The sequence below is a fragment of the Sciurus vulgaris genome (genome assembly GCF_902686455.1).
Source record: "Sciurus vulgaris genome assembly, chromosome: 9".
Taxonomy (NCBI): Eukaryota; Metazoa; Chordata; class Mammalia; order Rodentia; family Sciuridae; genus Sciurus; species Sciurus vulgaris.
In genome coordinates this window covers 108,051,741-108,075,606 of record NC_136469.1, presented here as the reverse complement: position 1 = coordinate 108,075,606, position 23,866 = coordinate 108,051,741, and the positions used below count along the sequence as shown (strand labels likewise).

The following is a 23,866-nucleotide window of genomic DNA, read 5'->3' as shown; positions in this document are numbered from 1 at the left end:
AAGAAAAGAAAAAGGTTTACCTACAAATGATAATCAGATTGGCAGTCACAAACATCAAGTCAAAGCTTAACGTTAAAAATTAACCAATATAGTACTATAAATCAAAAATAAAATACCGAGAGAATAAGGTAACGGTAGAAGAGCTAATTACTCTTTGATTTTTTTCTATTTTTGATACTTTAAATTTGGTATACCAAGAATTAAAAGCACAAAATAATCATCAGAGGAATGTGAAAACAGGGTTCATTCTGAGTTGGGACCAAGGCTGCTAGGTAGAGAATTTTATTCCTAATTGTACATTATTGATCCATTTATCTATCTGCTTCAACCATGTACTCATATTACTATTAGTTTAAAATTAGTTGTTTTTTAAATGAGTTTTCCTCAATGATCATTCTTGTTTCTTTCAGATGTAATAGTCAGTGGTGCTTTAAGTAGGAAGAAAAGCATGAAAGGAGTTTATGTGAAAGCCAAAATGGAAAGAAGAGCCGTTGGTGGTATCTAGACACCTGCAGAGAACATCATAAGACCATTGTCACAACTGACATTAAATGATGACCCTATCTGCTGAAAACGTCCCACCATCCACTGACTTTTTACAATTCCTTCAGCAACAATTTTGCTGTATTTCACATTTCACCAATATCACATAATCCCTCCTGGGAGCTTTGCCAAATGCCATTTCAGGGAAAAAATATGCAAAATTTGTGAAATTATAGATTGATGCGTTTTTTTGTGATTCTGATACATACTCTGAAAGGTGGATGTTTATTCATACAGATATGCATCAACTAAAGAAGAATATCTCTTCATTGCAGAGAAGAGTTTGTGAGGTGGGAGCTGGGAAGAAAATCTCTTTATATTTTATCTTCAACCTAATACTTAGGTTCTGGCTTTCAATAGTATAGTACTTCTTGAACTATTGTAATAGTCTCCAAATTTATTTTCCTGACTCATTTGCCATCCAAGTATATACTTTGTTACTTCTAATTTTCTTTCAAAAATATATATGTAAATATACTATCCTACTAAAACGATATGCGTGACTTACCAGTGCTGATAAGACAAAATCTACCTGCTTTGTATTGCACTGCAGGCTGCACAATCTGGCCCAAAACTACTTTTCTAACCTCAGCATGGATTAATTTATTTTCTAAGGTTCCCATTCTCTAAACCAGCTCTGTCCTGATAGAAATGTCCCGAATCCACTTTGTCCAAGAAAGCAGTCACCACATGTGACTACTGAGCACTTGGAATATGCCTAGTGCTACTAAGATACTGAATATTAAAATTTTACTTTAATTAACTTAAATCAACCTAGCCATATGTAGCTGGTAGGAACCAGATGAGCCATCAACGTTTGGGACATAAATGTCTACCTTTTGTTTTCATTCGTAAGCTACACTCAGCTCATATGGTTCTCTCTGTCTTCAATGTTATCCCTACTTGTTTCTTCTGAAAACTGTAACTTATTTTTCAAAAAATTACTTTAGTGATGTCATATGTTCTCTGAAATTTTCTCTACCAAACACACTTTGAAAGAATTAGTTTGCATGCTTTTGGAATGAATTATTTACACTTGAAATTAAAGGAAGCCTTCCTACTTCACTGTGACCCACATTGACATAAGCCTGTTTTCAACGCTGTGTGCCTGATAAATCGATGTTTCACAGACCGTATTACACGGTATCTCAAGACTGCCTGGGATGCTAGGTATTGGCTACATAGACCACGTTTTCAGTGCCTATGTCAACAAGAACAGCTCCTCAAAAAAAGTACATATATATATATATATATATTATTCTTTAGCTTATTTATATTCATTGTAAAAAATATTCTGCTTCTGAAACTGTATGAGGAAATACCCATTTCATTATTAATTCTCTAATAGCTTCTTTCTTTACTTTGGATTTTTATATTGCACTGTTATATATATTTCACTTTATTATCTTATATTTGAATTTCTATTTTCCCACAACAAGATTTAAAGATGTCCAAAAGCAGAGAACATATTTTTAAAAATTTCTATTTATTTATTTATTTAAGCTCTGCAGATTGGATCCAGGCACACTTTACCACTGGGCTACATCCCTATTTTTATTTCTTATTTTTAGACAGGATCTCACTAAGCTGCTGAGGGTCTCACTGACTTGCGGAGACTGGCCTCAAACTTTCGATGTTCCTGCCCCCGCCTGGCAAGGTGCTGAGATTACAATTGCACACCAGCACACCTGGCTCCAGAGAACACATTCTTGTCTCAAAATTACCTCATCCATGACTGAGGAAATACATTTCTATCATTTTATGTTTTAATAAAATTGAGACCCTAAAAATGATTTCTGTTCTCAAATGCGTATATCTAGTTCCCGATAGAGGAATAACAATATACCTAATCACATTCTTAATGAGTGGCAATGAAGAAAAAAAACATATATATTGGATGGGAATGTGGACCTAATCAAATGTCATTAATATGCACAATTAAGAAGGAAGAAGAAAACAGAGAGAGAAAGGAAGAGTGAAAGAAACCAGGTAGGACAAATAAAAGAAAGATTGAAAAATAGATGAAAACGAGAGTGACAAAAGAAGACAGAAGAAAGAGCTCATATGGAGAATAAAGTAGAAAACATCTTTATTAATTCATGTTTTTCTTAAAGGGTTCATAATTGCTAAAAATCTGTGGTGTTCAACTATAATCTCTACCTAAAGAAAGTAAATCAGGACTTTCTAGGATGCTTAGTTCTAAGCAGTTGAAGAGATGTCAAGAAGGGGACTTCAGTTCTGCTTATTATCTCGTCCTGACCATTGTTTCAAAGATTTGCAAAAAAAAAAAAAAAGGGGGGGGGGTAATTCTGAACTTCCAACTATTCAGAATTTTAAGCCTATTAAAGAAGATGTGTCATCCTCCACTTATCAGCGAGATCATTCATCCTTTGGCTTTCTGAGATTGGCTTATCTCACTTAGCACGATATTCTCCAATTTCATCCACTGAAGATGAAGGAGAAAGAGGCAGATAAAAAGAGGTGGTCAAAGCACAAGCAGGCATAAAGACAAGATGCTGCAGGACTCTGAGCCCAGGCTGCATGTTTAATTTTCCTGATTGAAAAAAAGAAACATGTGGATTCCACAAGACCCTTAAGTAGAATATATAAGATAACAACAAACAGAGTTGTCTATTCTTTTTTAAAAATGTAAATATATTTTTTATTTGTTCTTTTTAGGTATACATGACAGCAGCACAGTGACATTAATGTTTATAGCAGTTCAATTCACAACAGCTAAGATATGAAAACAAATTGGGTGCACTTCAACAGATGAAGAAATAAAGAAAATGTGGTCTATAGACAGTGGAATATTACTCAGCCATGAAGAAGAATTAAATTATGGCATTTGCCACCCAAGGGATGGACCTGGAGACTATCATGCTAAGTGAAATAAGCCAATCACAAAAACACAAAGGCTGTCTATTCTTTATAAAAGTACATTCTTATTTACCTGATTAGGAAGTCCATATGACTGAACATTGAACAAGGCAGGGAGGCAGACTTGATTACTAATCCTGGCCTTTCAAGCACAATTTAAGACTAAAAGAGCTCAGAAAGCACATAACTGCACAAAGAAAGAAAGACTAAGGAACTTCAGTTTGGATGACTGCAAAAAATATTTGTGTCACCTAGGCATTCAGTTATATCAGTTGAACTATTGCTGTTTGTCATCATTTAGTGGTTCAAAGCTGTCATTTAATTTCTATTCTTGGTTTTTCTATCTATAGAATTTTGCATCCTGGATTAAATTTTAAATAGTTGATAGATTTATTTTTTTCCTAAATAACTATACTAGAACAGGATCTATGAACTTAGGTCTGAATAACATCACAATTCTAACATTTGCTTTCCACTGTCTCAGCTCTTTGGAGTAATCGTGCTCTCTAGAACTATGCCATGATCTGCAGTCAACAGACCAGCAGCCACCCTACAGCACCCACTTTTCAGTTTTGTGTCGTTAGGTAATAAAATGACAGAACCCATGATCTGTCTTCTTAGAGTGAAATTAGAAAATCCATTTAAGAGTATACTTTGTCTGACTTTTATTATTAGTTTTTTTAAATTATGTCTTTATTTTTCCAGACTGCATTTTGATTCATTGTACACAAATGGAGTACTTCTTTTCATTTCTATGGTTGTACATGATGTAGATTCATACCATTCGTGTAATCATACATGTACATAGGGTAATGATGTCTGTCTCATTCCGCCATCTTTCATACCCCTGCACCCTCCTCCTTCTCATTTCCCTCTACCTAATCTAAAGTTCCTCCATTTTTCTCTCACCCCCGACTCCTCCAGTCCCATTATATATTATCATCCACTTATCAGGGAAAACTTTCAACTTTTGAGTTTTTGGGATTGGCTTATTTCACTTAGCATGATATTCTCCAATTCCATCCATTTATTTGCAAATGCCATATTATTATTATTATTTATAGTTGAATAATATTCCATTGTGTATATACACCACAGTTTCTTTATCCATTCATATGTCAAAGGGCATCTAGGTTGATTCCACAATCTAGCTATTGTGAACTGAGCTGCTATAAACATTGATGTGGCTGCGTTACTGTAGTATGTAGTGCTTTGGTTATAAACTGAGGTGTGGGATAACTGGGTCAAAATGAGGAATCTCCACACTGCTTTCCAGAGTGACTGCACCAATTTGCAACTCCACCAGCAATGTACAAGTGTGCCTTTTCCCCCACATCCACACCAACATCTATTGTTGTTATTTTTATTCTGAACCTTTTCAATCAAAATTTCCAGAACTAAAATTTTGAAGGTAGTAAACACACTATACAAAAAAAAAAAAAAAAAAAAAAATCTAACATGCTATCCAAATTAAATCTAGCCAGATTTAATTAAATCTGGCTTTAGTTAAAGGTACCTTCCTTTAAATAAAGGAAAACCTTCATTTTTCTTTACCTAACAAGTTAGCAATGAATTTTAAAGCTGACATTCTTGCTCTTTGGTGTGTTCCTTCAGGGACATCACTATGTTAAGCTAAAATGATGTAATCTTAAAGAATTACAGGCTCATCGCACAACGGAAATCCTCAAATTTGTATTGCCAGAAATGTGCTTTGCTTTTAGAATATTGTGGGAGTCTGAGAACAAAATATAACAGGGCTTGCCCCTTGGAATATAACATGAAAAGTAAATTATAATTTAAATGTATGGCAAAATTTCATAAAGAAACTAATAAAAACAAAGAGAGGAAAAATAAATCACTGAATCCTGACACTAACTAGGTACTATGGAAAACGCCATGCCTCACTGAATATACAACATGGCAGGCTTTTAACCTTGCACCCATCATAGCTGCTTTATACAGTTCTCCTTTATTTGTGTATTTTGGAACAAATCAGTTTTGAAAACACTTAATGAAATTAATGATGAAGCATCTTTTTGTTAATTTTGGAGAAATAAATGTCTACTTTTTGAATTTCCTGAGAATAGGGAAATATGAAGAAAGGGTTACAAGTTTGAGCTCTGGTACCAAAACAGACCTGAGTTTGAGTCTTGGATCTCTCACTTACTAAGCTGTCCTTCTGAAATCACTGAATTTATTCGTTATTTTATCTTCTGAGAATAAATGAAATCATGAAACACTTAGTGTTAGATATAACTTTCAGATTGATAATTGCCATTATATAAGGAAGTTATGATCAATTATCCAATACTTATGTATATTAGAATCAATAAAATAAATTTTAATATATGAACCAATATAGTATGAATTAAGGTAGATAATACATGATAGGAAAGGAGGATTAAGGGAGTGTAACTATGTAACAGTTTGAATTTATTTGAAATCCAAATTCTAACACAAAAATAGAATCGAGGACAAATCTTAAAAATTATTTTAGGTACCAAAAATATATGCCACTTGTGGAAGATGTTATCGTATTAGAAATTATTCTGCAAGGAGATACAATAGGAATATTGAGGAAATATAAATATAAAAATTGGCAGGCAATGTTGGGCTCTCCAGTTTCATCTTTCTGTGTATCTTGTGTCACAGTGCCGCAGACAATCCCTATTACCTTAAGCAAATAACCACACAAGTATTTGAAACAGCATCTCTGAGTAAATTGGCATTTATGAAAAAATTCTTTTGTGACATACCGAGGGCTTGTTTTTTAACTTCTTGTCTCTAGTAGTCTTTCCTTTTTTGTTGCTAGTAAAATAATGCAAAGTTCCATATTCCATCAAGGCTGCAAAAACAAAAATGAAACACACAGAAACAAAGAGATCCATCGCAGTCACGTAAGAAACCTTAGGTAAAGACTTCCTGGCAATTGTGCTGAGGGTTGTCATAGTCAAAACTGTAGTGATACCTATGGAGAGAGGAAAAAAATAGATTAAAAATAATTTAACTCTAGTTTTTCATCTGATCAGGCAACATTTTGAGCTTAAATAAACAATGGAAACAAAAGAATATGATTACCAGGGATTTACAGAAAGAATTACTGGTAACCATGGCTACGCTATGTTCAATGTGCTCTTTGTGTCTGTGAATTTGAGTCATTTAAATTACTGTGGACTGCAAATTGATGCCCAATATCCATCCGTCTCTTTCTCCATTGTAATAAAATACCAATTTTTTAACTAGTATGTGGTTGCCTGGAAGCACAACTTCGTTTGCCACCTTCTCAGCAGCAGAATATGACCACAGGCTAAGATCTAGCCAAGGGGAAACGAGTCCAGAATGAAAGCAGTCTAAAAGATGGCATCGATGAAGTGGGAAAGGCCTCTCTCTCCCTCTCTGAATGTGTTCTGAGGGAATGCAATGGCTGGAGAGCCTGCAAACATCTTAGACCAGTAAATGATCCTGGGAATTCAGATTACTCACAACTCAGAAGAAAGCTAGGAGCCTGCATGCATCCTACTTCCGTGTTCCATGTGACCTTGTCCTCCCTACCACTAGGCTTGCTCAGGGGCGTCACACACCGTTCTACCTAACTGAAGCAATAGCAGTTGAAGATTTTCTGCTATACGTGGTTGAAATCAATCCAAATGAACATACAGGCTTCTCATCTGATAAATTAACTTAAACCTACTTTTTAACCTCAGTGTTTAAGTATCTAGGCATAATTATACCGAGTGAATGCTTCAGAAGGACTGAGTAAAGATTTATATTTTTAAGAACTCAATATGTGTAACAGGGATGTGTCCAGGAGCCCTACCCCATTGTGTCTGTCTTTGGAAATGACTACCCCTTCTTACCCACTGGCCTTCTTGTGGTTCCTGCCATTAATCTTAGGTCACTGCTATAGTCTGCACATGAACTGTCCTCCCAAAGCTTCTGGGCTAATGCACGGGTGTTTGGAGGTGAAAGAACGGATTGTGAGAACTGTCACCTAATGGGTCGATCCTAGTCTGAATGGGCTGACTGGTAACTGTAGACAGGTGGTTTGTGACTGGAGGAGATGGGTCACTGGGAGTGAGACCTCAGAGGGTACATATTCCGTGTGGCCTCTTCTTTCTCTTTGCTTCCTGGATGCTATGAATGAAGCAACGCTCCTCCACCACATCTTCCCGCCATCATGTCCTGCCTCATCTTGGTCACCTAAATCACATGCCAGACCTCTTCTTGCCTAAACTGCTGTAATTCTCCTTCTTTAGCACACTATATATGGCTCTATGGTTGGAGCATGCCCATCTTTCTAGTTTTACCAGTTCTTAGACTTGGAAAAGAAAATGTCACAAGTGTGTTGGAAGCAAAGGCAGATTTACTCCTTGACTCCGCCTATTAGCTTTTCTGTCTTAAGGAAATTTCCTTACTCCTGTGCCTTTCACCTAAATACTAGCACAGTAATACCTTGCTTGATACCTATAATCAATACATTAAAAAGTAATTAATTTACTTATTCTTAAAATGGATACTTGTAACTGATTTTAAATCTTTATTCCTTTCTAATATTAGTATTTTAAACTATAGTTTCTAATTAAAGTACTGTGTCAGCCTCATACTTCATTAAGTCACTGTTCTAATGCCAGCTCTGCTGAAAGATTTTCCAGACACTGTACTGCATGATAGCAAACATTAGATCCACCTGTATCTCACATCATTTATAAGGTAGGTTCTATTAAAATTCAGTTTGAAATATTTTCTACTTCCCTTTGTGTCTTATTTGACCCAAGGTTATACAAAAGATCATTCTTTTTTAAATTTCAAAACTTTGAGGACATTATTAGTTACATTATGTTTGTTAACTTTAAATTTACTTCCATTTTTAAATTTATTTATTTTTTAAATTTTTGCAGACTGCATTTTGATTCATCGTACACAAATGGGTACAACTTTTCAGTTCTGTGATTGTGCACAATACAGATTTGCACCGTTCATGTAATCATACATGTACATAGGGTAATGTCTGTCTCATTCCACCATCTTTCATACTTCCATATTTGTTAGAAAATATATGCAGGAAAACTTGAATCTTTTCAATTATGCTGAAATCTTGTTAATGTTCCACATGCACTTAAAGATATTATATGTGCTGAAGTTAGGTGCTGTGCTCAGTATACATTGATCAGTTCAAGTAGTTGATAATCTCATTCAGATCTTCTATATCTTGAATGATTTTTTTCTTGTAGTTTTCACACTGAATGAGAAAGGGACTTTAAAATGTCCAATTAAGATTGCAAATATGTCCATTTCTCCCATTATTCCTGAGAGTTTTTGCTTCAATTATTTTGAAACCAAAACTGTATTTTAAATACTTTGTATAAGGTAATTGCTAAATATTTTCAAGAAATGCAAGTCTCCTATTTTCCTCAACTTCCACACTTTTTGGGAGGAAGGTATTAAATTACAAGATCCCCATAACCAGACAAAGGAAGATTTCTGTAACCATTTCTGGATTCCAAAATAAAGTCCCATCTCAATTTTAAAAACCTTAAAGTCAATGTGTGGATGTATTTTAATATCAATGATTATATTAAATGTTGCTTTAATAAAACACTATTACATTTCTGTTTAATAAGGTAAGGAATACCACAGTGCAATTTAGCTTTCAGAAATTTGTTTCTCCAATTTAGCAATTAATATCACAGTTATTAAATTGAGAAGACCATGATGGATTACCTATTAAACTATCTCTGAAATTTGATAATAACAAAATTTGGGGGATAATAAAAGCACAATAAGAAACCAATTCAGATATCATTGTTATTTTCTCCATGCCTTCCTCTGGTCAAGATCCTATGATAATCTTTCATCACAGATGGAAAAAAACCCAAGTTCCAAAAATGGTTCCCAAAGACTTAAATGATCCAAGCACTGTCTGTCCTCCAGTCTCACTTTCTGACACTATTCAGTCAGTTCTAGCCACAGCTGTCATCTTTCTGAACACCAAGTTTATCACGGCAAGGTCTTAGTGCCTGGATTTTTCTTCTACCAAATATCCACCAAGCCCTTCATCATTAGGGTTGCCACTCAAATGCCAACTCCACAGAAGACGCTTGGGACACCACATTTTGCTACAGCAAACGTGTCCACCCACATCTCTTGCCATTTTCTGACCATTTATTTCGCTTCTTTTCATAGCCTTTATCACTCACTGAAATGTAGCATTCTTTTCGTATTTTATCATTACCCTTTTCCACACTAAAAAGTCCCATGCACACGAACACTTTTTAACTTTTGTTTATTGTTAGCAGAGCAGCACCAAGAATGCTCCCTATTTCACAGAAAACATTCCATAAATGTTGAAATGCAATGTTGAGTAAATTACTGCAGGAAATTGTCCAACAACGAGATGTAAACATATGTATGAATACTTAAGAAATCGATTCTATGATTTTATAGGGCCCATAATTGTAAGAGGTCTACTTTAAGTTAGATCTACCTATGCCTATCTTGGCAATACACATGCTAGTATTGAAAAAATATGAATTCATTTAAAAACATAAAATTGGATTCGCTCTTTCATGGACTGGCATATAATTTTTTATACAAATCTACTAGAAATAATCCACTCAAATTCTCTTTGGAAAAATAATATAAAAATAAAAGCAAATATATTATGTTAACTTATAATTGTAGTAGCATATAAAGAACCTATAATAATACATAGACTTTAAAACAAAACAATTTGAAATAATTGAAATAAATAACGCTTATGAGTACATAGAGTCGCAAAGAAAATGCGTTTCTAGAGCTACTTGCTTCAGATATCATTGCTGCTACTTTTATGTGATTTAAAGTTCACTGTATTTTTTTTTTTTAATTTTTAAATTTTTTTTGGTACTAGGGTTTAAATTCAGGGGCACTCGAACACTGACTGAGCCACATCCTCAGCCCTATTTTGTATTTTATTTAGAGAGAGGGTCTCACTGAGTTGCTTAGCACCTCACTTTTGCTGAGGCTGGCTTTGTACTTGCAATTTTCCTACATCAGCCTCCTGAGTCGCTGGGATTACAGGCATGTGCCACTACACCTGAATGCAGTTCACTATATTTATTAATGGAATTATTTACCAGTTATTAGAAAAACCACATGAAAACTATTTTACCATTGAAATAGAAACTGTCTCAAATTTCTTTGTTTTTTAATACATAATTATCATCATAATTATTGATACACAATTAAGATTCATATCTTAGACTGATTTTGAAAATAAATTAATCAATTAGTAAATTTTCTTTGCGTATGAATACATGAATGTAGGTCATCACTTTCTTTTTTAAAAATAAGTGGTAATTAGTCACTGATTTCCCCATATGATTTGGTTATTGCAATAGATTGCTATAGAAAGAGAAAAAAATTTATTTTATCCAGTATGAATTACAAATTACTCTTTAAACAAACACCTTCAAATATTCACAGATTAATTGCACGTTTTATATACTACATAAGCTAGGAAATTTCCTATTCCTTTCAGGCACCTGCCCTTTGGAACAGTTGACTGTTTATTTGCAACACTATGAAAGGAAGGAATTTTAGAGCCATTCAAACATGCACTAGCAAATAAATAATGAATATTAGTGATAAAGTAAAACTTGATTAAAGTCTTGAAAACATTTACCAAAATGAGATTCAGATATTTTGTATGATTTTCATGTATAAATTATTATTGTGAATCTATATTTCCTTTGACCTCCTTTAGCATGTAAAATAAGGAATTTTATGAAATTTCAAGTTCTTTACTATTTTATTTTCCACTTGTCTTTCATACATTCCTTTCAACACGGTATTTCACTAGAATTTCTCTGCATTTTCCCCCTGATTATGATCTAAAGGAATATTTCTAGTATTTGTACCTGTAGATTATTATTTACCACAATGTTTTTAAAAGTCCTTTGAAAATATTTCATAATATTATATATCATACCCAGTGATGTTCTTGCAGGTACTGCATCTTTATTGATCCAAAAAGACACCCAAGAAAGAACAACTGTAAGAATGCAGGGAATGTAGGTCTGAATAGTGAAATATCCCATTCGTCTGCTCAGGTCAAAAAAAATCGTCATGATAATATAATCCCCTGGAAGAAAAATGCATGTTTTACTTTGGCTAGAAAATATATAAAAGTGTACATTTCAATTCATATACTTAAATGCCAAAGCCATTCTGTGCTAGCATCATTCACCAGTTTGTGTTTTCTCCTTACCAGAGATCGTGTGAGAGATTTCAGTTGTGTTCCGTAACCCTACAAAGGCAAACTGATATAATCTCCAGTATTTAGGATCAGCCACTTCCACAGAGGGCTTTTTCCACTTATACTCAATTTCATTTTTAGGATATCCATCTGGCAGGAAAATTAAAATAAAAAATACATAGATTAGCAAATTTCAAAGCTGCTAACATTGCAAAACCAACATTATCCAAAAACCAACTCTTGGAGATTCTTCCCTCATGTGTTTATTATAAGAGATGCCATATATAGAAAAAAATGAATGAAATATGCATGTTTAAAGCATAATCATGTTTAAAAGTTATTTCATCGTCTGTGTTAATGTCACAGCCAACTTATTTTTTAGCCCTTGGTATTTGGGAGTAGGGATACTTCTTCACATGAGTCCTATTTATTCAGCATTTTATATCACAGATTTATGTAAAGATTATATTGTATTAGAATTCACCCCACAAGACTGTCAAAACCAAAGCAAGGAGTTACCATGTTTTGAAAATGTTCTCAGGTCAAAACTGCCTGCAACTTAACCTTCTGGTTTCAACTTTTTATGTAATTGTTTCTTTTCTTTCTTTTCTTCTTTTCTTTTCTATTTTTTTTTTTTTTGTGGCCAAATTTGTTTCCCTATTTTTGATCACTTGTATGTTTTTTGAAATATTTTAATAATATGAAGTTTTAATTGCTTTAGTACAAGGGTTGCTTGACTATATTCTAAAAAACAGAATTCACAAATACTCTAATATTTCCAAAATAGTATATGATTTTGCAGGATATCCTATTGGTAATGCAATAAATTCACTTTCATCTCTGCTGACCTATTTAAGAAAGTTTTCCTTTTTGCTCTCCAGGGTTGTAGTTACATTGTTTTTCCATCCTTCCTATTCGTTATAATTACAGAGGAAATTGAGTGAAAAGTGATAATATATAAGAATGTGGGTATAAATAAACATGATTGTGTAGATATTTAGCCACTCTGATTTTAAAGACATTGACTTTACATTGGGGCTAAAGTAAAATTTTTCACACATCTTTGTTGTGAAATATTAGAGGTAGAGGCTAAATTTTCTATTGGTCCTGTATAGAATGCCTGAAAAAGATACTAAAGATGATTGCAGTGGGTCATTGTCACCCAATTGCATCTACAGGGATGGATTATTAATTGCCAGTAATGCAATCAAAGTGAAGGCAAAAATCACAAGATTTAAGAATGTCAACTAGGGGAGAGTGTACCAACTGCTACATCATCTAGTATTTACATGTCAACTCTTGCTTGACAATTTGTATTAATCAAGTCTCTTGCCCTGATTTGGCTATCTTATACATTGAGGAAGATATGAGATCATTAATATAAAAAGATGTGGTAATGAGATAAAATTCATGAAGATTATCCAAGAAAATCTTTAATAAAGGGCTACAAGAAATATTTAGAATTTACTAAAGTGGGGAAATACTTATGAATAAATACTTAGTTCATAGTCTACTGAGAATAGGTTCCAAAATGTAAACTGTGAAAAAAAAAATTCAATTGTGAAGGTAGGAAAATAGCATTAGATGATTTGTGGATATAAGCAATAGCATTTTTTAAAGTCATTTATATTGCCTAATTATTATCTAGATCAGTATTTTCCTAAGAATATATGAGAGGACAAATATATTAGTAAGTATAAAATAAAATTAATATTGCAATAAAAAATTATAACTATTTTTTCTTGGAATAAAATGTTAGGTTCAAGTTAGTTCTAACCACTGCTGTGTTTTGGTTTTTTTCCTTTAATTAAAGAAGTTCATCTCCAACTCATTAAAGTCTTTTCAAATATTTGCTTTTCATGTAGTAAATATTCTTTACCTAAACAATTTTTGAAACGCGTTTTAAAATCTAAGGCAGTAAATTTAAATGTTGCCTCCAGGAAAATGAATATACTTTGAATCAACTTTTTTTTCCTGACTCTGTAAAAACATTTGAATACAAACCTATCTTAAGTAACCCTTTATTTATTCAAGTTAAGAAAAATATACTTGAATACCCTAAAAGTTGTAAAGATAATTTAATAAAACATATATACATTCACTGCACATTTATTGTCAGTTTTTGATTTAAAAACAAGAAATTCATACATTATTTATAATTATTTTATCTGAGTTGAATATAATCTACTCTTCTAATAAATGTCCTTTTCCTCATTTTGTTTTGAATTTTTTAAAGAAACAAGGTTTGAGACTAAACTTGATGAAATTATCAAATATTTTCTGACTTACAACTTGAAAATTCCAGTGGACAAGAGTGTTCATCCATAGGAAAGTTATGAAGCTGAAGATAACATTCTGCGTTAATCGTCAATCTGTTTAGATGAAAAGATGAGTATTATATAAAGATAATTTTCAGTTGCTAAACTTTCTTATCTAATTATAAAACATGATTTTAGCCTACAGTAATGAAGTCTGATGGATTAGAATGTAATAATCATTTTAAAGTCTCAAATTCTTAAATGATGATATTATAACGTTTTTAGGTGAGTGTGAAAGTTCTAACATTCTCCTTTCCAGCCAACCATGTCACTTCTGTATATATTTTAATGAAATCTATTTCTACTTAAAAAATTCATACTTCACCATGTTTGTATAATTATATCAAAGTAGATTCAATTGTCATGTATAACCCAAAAGAACCCTATACCAAAATAATAGTGATTAAAAAAATTCATATTTCAGGATCTTCAAAAATACATATGCACTTTCCTGCACATGTATGCACACATCAGATTAACAAATTGTATGTGGTTAAGTGTTATGATTTTTTTCATCTTAATTTATCATGAATATTTTCCCATTAAGAATAATTTTTAATAAGCAGATATCTTCAAGGAAATGAACTAAATATATTTGAACCTTACACAGCAACCTTATACATCAATCATTTCTTAAAGAAGTTCTACTACTTTCTTGAGGATGTTTTACTAATAGAGGTTGTTTGAAATTCAGATTATAGAATTTTATAGCAAGATAGGATCCTAGAGAAAAATCTCAATAATTTGCATTACAGGTTACTTTTCACATAATAGTAACTCTGAGATTAAATTGTGCCAAAACATTTTGCCATTTTAGATTTTAGCAGAAGAAAAAGAGCTCCACATTTCCTAACTGCAAGTTTGAAGAAGGAGAAAATGCAAAAACTAATTAAATATTAGATTTGAAAATAAATTAGTGTAACTACAAAATTTTCAAACAGTATTACCTGAGAGTATATAGAACTCGTCCATCATTCCAAATTCGCAGCAGGCGATTAGGAGTTGTTATCCAGTGTGCATCTGATTTTCTTGAGTTTCTGAAAAAAGTGTCAGGAATCCAAATTTTTCCAACCATGTTACTGTTAAGCATGAGCACCTTCATGGTACTATTGAATCTCAAACGACTGTCGAACCAGGTTTGGGCAAAAATTATATCTATTGTGTACTCCTAAAGGATAAAAAGAGTAATAATAACATATTAATAAAGCCACTATTATAGGTGCTTGTTTTTCAAAGGTTTAAATTTTCACATTATAAGGTTCCTACAAATTAATAACACTTAAGTTCAATCTTTTTGGAGAAAAAAATGATGCATTTTCTTAACTCTTTCTTCCAATAATTTTTGTGAATCATATAAAATAAAATCCAAGACTTACAGCAATGTCTGCTGCCCAGTGTTGTTTTGTTTTCTTCTACTTTATAAATTCTATTCAAAGTTTTGTCTTCTTTATGATATAGGCATTAAAGGTAAAAGCAAATTCACACATTTATTTTAAAAAGCAAATTTATAGGACACTGGCCAGGTCCTGGAAGCCCAACAACAAGATCACTCACCAATAGCCACTGATGGCCTCTGATCATCTGCTGTTTGCCCACTTGCCCACCTTTTGCCTGCCCATTACCCACTGCCTGCCATTCACCAGCTGATTGCATGCCAATCACGTACCAATAGCCCATAGATAACCCACTGCCCTTTGCTGCCTGGAAGTCCATTGTCAGGGTACCTACAGGTTTGGTTATATGCAGCTGCCCCCATTCTGGGACACCAGCCAGGGCCTGGGAGTGCAGGGCCGAGGGGCTTGCAGTTTTGCTAACACTACTGCTGCCATCTCAAGGCACAGCCACCTTAGTCTGGGGACATTGTTCAGGTACTGGAGATATAATATTGGGGTACCTCAGGTCTGGTTGTTCCTGAGGTCTTTCTGGTGGGTGTGCTACTGGCCGCCATCTGGCTGTCCTCTGCAGGGTTGCATCAAACAAACCAACAATAGAGCCACAGACAATACAATAAAAGAAATGTCAGAGAAGGAATTCAGAAGCTACATAGTTAGACTTATCTTCAAAATAAAGAATGGTATCAGAGAGAAAATACAGGAAGTGAAAGATCACTTCAACAAAGAGGTGGAGATTATAAAAAGGAATCAAGCAGAAATCCCTGAAATGAAGGAAACAGTATACCAAAATAAAAGTTCAATGGGAAGTATCACCAACAGACTATATCACTTGGAAGACAGAATCTCAGGTAATGAAGACAAAATATATACTCTTGAAAATAAAGTCAACCATAGAGAAGATAGGAAGAAACCATGAACAAAACCTCCAAGAATAACATCAGGAGACCAGAATTATCAAAATAGATGAAGGCATGGAGTTATAAACCAAAGGAAAGTACAATCTTTTCAATGATATAATATCAGAAAATTTCCCAAATTGAAAGAATAAAATAGAAATTCAACTACAAGAGGCTTACAGGACCCCAAATGTACAAAATTACAGGAGACCCACACCAAGGCACATTGTAATGAAAATGACTAACATATATAATAAGGATAATTTTAATGACTGCAAGAGAAAAAATATCAAATTACGTATTAAGCTTCAGAATTGAAGATGAAATAAAAATCTCCCTTGTTAAAAGTTAAAAGAATTCACAACTAGAAAGCCTGCACTACAGAACATTCTCAGCAAAATATTCCATGAGGGGGGGGGGGGGGGAGAAAGAAAACCAGCAAAGGGAGGAACTACATGAAAGGAAGAGTCAATCAAAGGGGAAACTAAGTAAAGTTAAAGACCAAAAATAAACCCAAATGACCAGGAACACAAATCATATTTCAATAATAACCCAGAATGTTAATATCCTAAACTGATCAATTAAAATATACAGACTGGCAAATAGATTTTTTAAAAAGACCCAATAATATGCTGTCTTCAAGACATGCATCTCATAGGAAAAGACATCCACAGAGTGAAGGTGAAAAGATGGGAAAAAACATATCACTCACATGGGCTGTGTAAACAAGCAGGATTTTCCATCCTCATATCAGATAAAGTAGACTTCAAACCACAGTCAGAAGGGATAAAGAAGGACATTTAATACTGCTTAAGGGACTCATACATCAACAAGACATAAACAATCATGAATATATACGCCCCAAACAATGGAGAATTTATGTACATAAAACAAACCCTTCTCAATTTCAGGAATATAATAGACCACAACACAATACTACTGGGTGACTTTAACACACCTCTCTCACCACTGGATAGATCTTCCAAACAAACACTAAACAAATAAACTATAGAACTCAATAATATAATCAATAACTTAGACTTAATAGATATATAGAGAGTATTCCATCTATAAATGAGTGAATACACTTTTTTCTCAGCAGTACAAGAATCCTTCTCTAAAATAGAGCATATGGTATGCCACAAAGCATCTCTTACCAAATACAAAAAATTAGAGATACTACCCTGCATTCTATCAGATCATAACAGAATAAAAGTAGAAATCAATGATAAAATTAATAATAGAAGCTACTACAACACCTGGAGACTAAATAAAATGCTCTTGAATGATAAATAGTTAGCAGAAGAAATCAGGGGAAAAAAAATAGAGGTAAATGAGAACACTGATACAACATATCAAAATCTCTGGGACACTATGAGGGCAGTGCTAAGAGGAAAGTTCATTGCATTGAACTCATTCATTAAAAGAATAAAAGTCAATAAATAAGTGACCTAACATTACACCTCAAAGCCCTAGAAAAAGAAGAACAAATCAACAACAAAAGCAGTACAAGACAGAAAATAATTAAAACCCAGAGCTGAAATCAATGAAATTGAAACAAAAGACAAAAGAAGTGAAAGACCTATACAATGACAAATACAGAACACTAAAGAAACAAATTAAAGAAGAACTTAGAAGATGGAAAGCTCTCCCATGCTCTTGGGTAGGCAGAATTAATATTGTCAAAATGGCCATACTACCAAAGTGTTACACAAATTTGATGCAGTTCCTATTTAAAATCCCAATGACATTCTTCATAGAACTAAAAAAAGCAATTGTGAAATTCATTTGGGAAAATAAGAGATGCAGAATAGCCAAAGTAACCCTTAGTAAGAAGAGTGAAGCCAGTGGCATCATGATCCAGACCTTAAACTACACTACAGAGCTACAGTAACCAAAATGGCATGGTATTGGCACCAAAATAGACAGGTAGACCAATGGTACAGATTAGAAGACACAGAGACAAAGACACATAAAAACAGTTATCTCATCCCAGACAAAGGTGCCAAAAACATACATTGAAGAAAAGATAGCCTCTTCAACAAATGGTGCTGGAAAAATTGGAAATCTGCATGTAGCAAAATGAAATTAAACCTCTATCTGTTACCCTTCACAAAAATCAACTCAAAGTGGATCAAAGACTTAGGCCCTGGAACATAGACCCTGTGCCTAACAGAAGAAAAAGTAGGCTTAAATCTTCATCATGTCAGCTTAATACGTGACTTCCATAACAAGTCTCCTAAAGTGCAAGAAGTAAAATCAAGAATCAGTGAATGCATGAATTCATACTAAAAACCTTCTTCTTGGCAAAGGAAATAATTAAAAATGTGAAGAGAGAGCCTATAGAATGGAAGAAAATCTTTACTACACACAGCTCAGATAGAGCACTAATCTCCAAGACTTATAAAGTAACACCGTAAAAACAAACAACCCAATCAACAAATGGGCTAACGAACTGAACAGATACTTCACAGAAGAAATACAATCAAACAACAAATATATGAAAAATGTTCATCATCTCTCACAGTTAAATAAATGTAAATTGAAACTAAGATTTCATCTCACTCCAGTTAGAATGGTAATTATCAAGAATATAAGCAACAATAAGTTTTGGCAAAGATGTGGGGAAAAAGGTACACTCATACATTGCTGGTGGGAGTGCAAATTGGTGCAATCACTCTGGAAAACACTATGAAATTTCCTCAGAAAAAATTGGAATGGAACCACCATTTGACCCAGTTATCTCACTCCTTGGTATCTACCCAAAGGACTTAAAATCAGCATACTACAGTGACACAGCCACAGCACTGTTTACAGCAGCTCAATTCACAATAGCTAAACAATGGAACCAGCCTAGAGGCCCTTCAATAGGTGAATGGTTAAAAAAATATGGTATATATACAGAGTGGATTAGTACTTAGCCTTAAAGAAGAATGAAATTATGGCATTTGCAGGTAAATAGATGGGCTGGAGAATATCATGTAAGTGAAACAAGTGTGAAAAAACAAATGCCAAATCTTTTTTTCTGATAAGTGGACGCTGATCCATAATGAGGGTGTGGTAGGGAAGAATGAAGAAACTTTGGATTGGGCAGAGGGGAGTGAGGGAAGGGGAGGAGGTGGGGATGGGAAGGACAGTGGAATAGGATGGACATTATTACCTTACATATGCGTATATAAGGTATAAATTTTCAGCCAGAAAATTTATAATTTGCTTAACTGAAATAAAGAGATAAATTGAGAAGGAAACTGTATTTCATCAATGTTTTAAATGAGCAATGTTGCAATTTAGAAAAGCACATGTACACTGAAATCTAAAAAGAGCCCAGATATTATGTAATTGAAAAAGATATGTTATTTAAAATGGTATTATACATATTATATGTAATAATTTAAATATATAACGTATATAACTATGTTATAATATATGACCTATTATGGATGATTTCTCCATTTAATGATATAATGTGTGATTATCCACTATATTTAGCACCTATCGAATGTCGATTATTGTTTTGTATGGATGTAAAGACATGAAGTCTTTGTACACAAAAAATATTTGCATTGTGACCCTCATTAAATTTTATTTGGTTCTCATGCTGATAATTAAAAGGTTGCTTTTTTTATGTTAGTGTGACACAGAATCAAACTGTGCTGACAGTATTTTTGTAACCATGCAAGCTTTGTAAGCCATTGCCATAATCTTGTTGATGAACTGTTTGTAACATGAATAGAGACAAAAACATACGACATAGTAGAAGCTAATGAAGCAGATTTATCCAGTAGATGCTTAATTATCATACTGAGTAATATCAATGGAGCAGTATATAATGTGAGCATGCATTCAGTAGGGCCAATGGATCCCTATATACAAGATCAGTGGTGTAATTCCTCCTTGAAACTTGTTGGACTAATGTCATAATTCCTATTCTGTCCCCCATTCTCAGACTTGATGTCATTTAAAAATTTTTTTGAGTCAATTATGATTTATTTGAGTAGACTCTTCATCTGAAAGAAATTATTAACTCTTCAGAGTCTAACAGTGTGACCATGCTAATGCCAAGACTTTTGGTTTTAGTTGTAAGTGTGAATGAGAGACGACTCATTGTTATGGTTTAGACATGAGGTGTTTCCCAAAAGCTTATGTGTGAGACCATGCAAGAAAGTTTAGAGGTGAAATGATCAGATTATGAGAGCTTTAACCTTATCCATGCATTAATACACCAGTAGGGATTAACTGGATAGTAACTGTATGCAGGTAGGTGTGGTTGGAAGAGGTGGGTTTCTGGGGACATATCACTGGAGTTTATATTTTGTCCATGATGAAGGAAGCTCTTTCTGCTCCTTGATTGTCATGTCATGAGCTCTTTCTCTGTCACACTGTCCTTCGGTGATGTTCTACCATATTTCCAGCCACAGCAAGGGAGGCAGCCATTTATGGACTGAGAGACCTCTGAAACCATGAACCCCAAAGAAATGTTTCCTCTCCTAAAACTGTGCTTGTCAGATCTTTTGGTCACAGTGAAGAAAATGCTGACTAAAATATTCATTCTATTAAATACCCTGGAAAAAACAATTAGTAAATGTTATTTGGCAGAATTGTGTCATGCTTTTGGATGGTATTAAACAGCAGAAACTGCTTAAGACACCTGTCAGGATTATAATTTGGCAACTACCCAACATCGGCTGGTAGAAAAAGCTGCATGTTACTTGGTTGGCATACTTAGCTGCAGTATTCCTGACTAACAGGACATTAAAGGTGGCATCTGAAAACTGATTTATCTAGCGGTAGAACTTCACAAGCAGCCGTGGATACTACTTAGAAGCTATTACAATTTATTTGTTTTATGCATGCATGCATGTATGTATGTATGTTTTGCTGGAGATCTAACCTGGGGCCTTGCCCATACTATCATTTAGCTATTTTCCCAGCCCAGAACATTCTTCAAAACACTTAATTCTAAAAGTAGTCATCACTGTTGGAAGGGCTATGAGTCAAGTTTTCCTTAGCAATGCATCTTGAAGAAAAGTGAAGTTTTCTGCTCACAATTATTCCTTCAATGTAAGATTAAAAAGAGAAAGATACAGAGCATATGTCTTGATAATCCATCCTTCCTAAAGCCTCACAGAGGCTAATATACCCAAGCCCTTTTAAATGGCTAATCTTGAATAAATGCCTCCCTGAGATAAGAAGGTCAATCAAGTCTGTGCTATTTTATAAGTAATCAAAAAGTTCAACTTCATTTAATCATTGCATTAAGGGAAATTTCCAGAAAATGATCAAACTATGTTCTCATGTGTCATTTTTCTATTTAGAGGTTAAAATCGTCTTCATAATAAATAAGAAAAGAAAATATAAAATGGAACTTCTATTCACTCAGAATAACAAGTACAATAGCTCCTAGGATAAACGTTTTGAAATGAGGAACAGTGCATTTAATACTTGAGATCCAATGCACTTTATACACTTTATTTTATTTCCTTGCAAGTTAGTTGACAAAAATAGCATTAGTGCATGAATGTGAAAAGTGGGTCATCCTGACCTCTAACTTAATAAACTCAAACCGTAAGCACAGAAGAATGCATAGTGTCATCTTATTAATACATTGTCAGCTTTGCAACTATGCACTATATCTCACATTTAAAAGTATTAGTTAACTCAGTATTACAGTCTTTCTAGTAATGGAAGAAATTTGACCCAAAATACAAGATCTGCCTAGCTAACTAACATAGATGCACACTTTCATCATAAGGTTTGATTGATCCTGATCTGATTTTCCCACTTTGCATTAATCCCTCCCTAAAGTGTCTAATCACATGACAAAATTAGAATACTAGGCTAAATTATGGTTAGCAGGAAATTAGATTTTAAAATTAGAGCTCTGTATAGAAAAGTGTAGCTAATCCACAGCATAAGGAGTTTTAGGGGTAAATTTCCATAAATATCATCTCTACTTTGCTCAAGTATTTTAAAAACACCAGCTAATTGAGATCATCACAACATAGTAAGTAAAACAAACTTGGAGTTGTTCCATTTTTTGAAAGGAAAAACATTAAGAAGCAAAGAGGTTATAACTCACTGCTTAAATCTTTGGTCATACAGCAAATGCAAAAAAAAAAAATGATGAATCCTGGATTCAGCTACTAATTTTTTGGACTCAATTTAAAAAAGGAAAATCAAAAATTTTAGGCATTATAGTTTTACATAAAAGTGGGTTCATTTTGATCTTTCAAAAATATATTTAATACAGTTTTCTCCTTTTCAATTCCAACTATCCCTTTTCCTTCATCCCTCTCTCCCTGTCACCCCCTTCCTCTTCTCTATTCATCTTCCTTCTTTATGTTTACTTTTTAATTGATGCATCGTAGTTGTATATAAAATTGGAATCACTGTGGTATACTAATGCATGCACCGAGTGTGATTGGGTCAATTTTAGTCCCCAGTTCTTCCACTATTCCTCCCTTTCTCATTCCCCCTTGGTCTGTGGCTTCTGCTCTACTGATCTTCCTTCTATTTTCACAAGATCCCATTTTTTCACTCCTTTTTTCTCTTTAGTTTCTGAATATGAGAGAAAACATTCAACTCTTACTTTCTTAAGTCTGACTTATTACACTAAGCACAATGTCTCAAATTTCATCCACTTACCAACCAATGGCACAATTACATTCTTATTTATGGCTCTACTTTTGTTTCTATGAATGTAGATCAAAAATGCCATGGGTGCTAGAATACCATGGGTGCTTATCCATTAACTTGATCAGCAAGATCAGCAAGTGTTTTCTTATTTTGTTGGTCTAGTTACTTCTACATTGTGCTTGTCTTGCATGGATGACAATGGGACCTCTTGGTATGAATATACATATAAAAATTGGTATTCACAAAACTTAAGAAAGGTATATATAAAGTGAAATCAAAATATAGATTATTTTCAGTTATGACAAATTAAGACAGATTTCATGATGAAAATTGTATTTGACTAGAACCTTGAAGGACGTAGGAACATTCAGATACATGTCCTTAGATGGAAGCAGTCACATCCCTAGTTAGTGGGGGTGGTGGCAGCTAACCTATAGGTACCTTGATATTGGGCTTCTATTTTACAGCCAGTGTTCCACGATGAAAGCTGCCCCAACTAAAGATGGTGGTGGCCGCAGCAGCGGTAACCCAAGATGGCCATGCAGGTGACCTAGGAAGGAAATGACTGCTTTCAGAGATGGGGCTCAAGGGCAGGACATGTGGTGGCTTTGGGTGACTTTTAGATATGCAGTGCTGTGGTGGGCTCTGTTGCAGCAGGCTGTTGCCTCAAGGCCCTGTCTGTTGTCCTAGGGTGGGTGCTACCAAGTGGGGAAGAGGGTATGGCATGCTGCAGTCTCCCAAGATGGAGGCCAGCCTGAGGAGCCATGGGACCACAACACTGGCGCATTCCTCTCCTCCTTGCAGGGCCAGCTCCTGGAGCAGGAGACAGGTATTCTTCTCCCTGACATGCAACTTTTGTTAAACATTCTAAGCATATTGAGAAAACTACAGAACAGAGGGAAATTTTTCTTCATATTGTTTTTCATTGCAAAACCACATTTCTCCATCATGGTTCATACGACT

General features: G+C 34.0%; 1 protein-coding gene across 1 annotated transcript in view; it reads right to left on the bottom strand.

Moving 5' to 3' along the window:
• GABRG1 (gamma-aminobutyric acid type A receptor subunit gamma1) overlaps positions 1-23,866 on the bottom strand; it is a 93,119-nt gene that overhangs the window by 10,574 nt on the left and 58,679 nt on the right. Inside the window, exons 4-8 of the mRNA XM_079154859.1 lie at positions 14,925-15,145; positions 13,949-14,031; positions 11,672-11,809; positions 11,393-11,545; positions 6,180-6,391 (exon numbers count right to left, since the gene is read on the bottom strand). Coding sequence (XP_079010985.1) covers positions 6,180-6,391; positions 11,393-11,545; positions 11,672-11,809; positions 13,949-14,031; positions 14,925-15,145 — 807 coding nt within the window. The remainder of the gene's footprint in view (positions 1-6,179; positions 6,392-11,392; positions 11,546-11,671; positions 11,810-13,948; positions 14,032-14,924; positions 15,146-23,866) is intronic.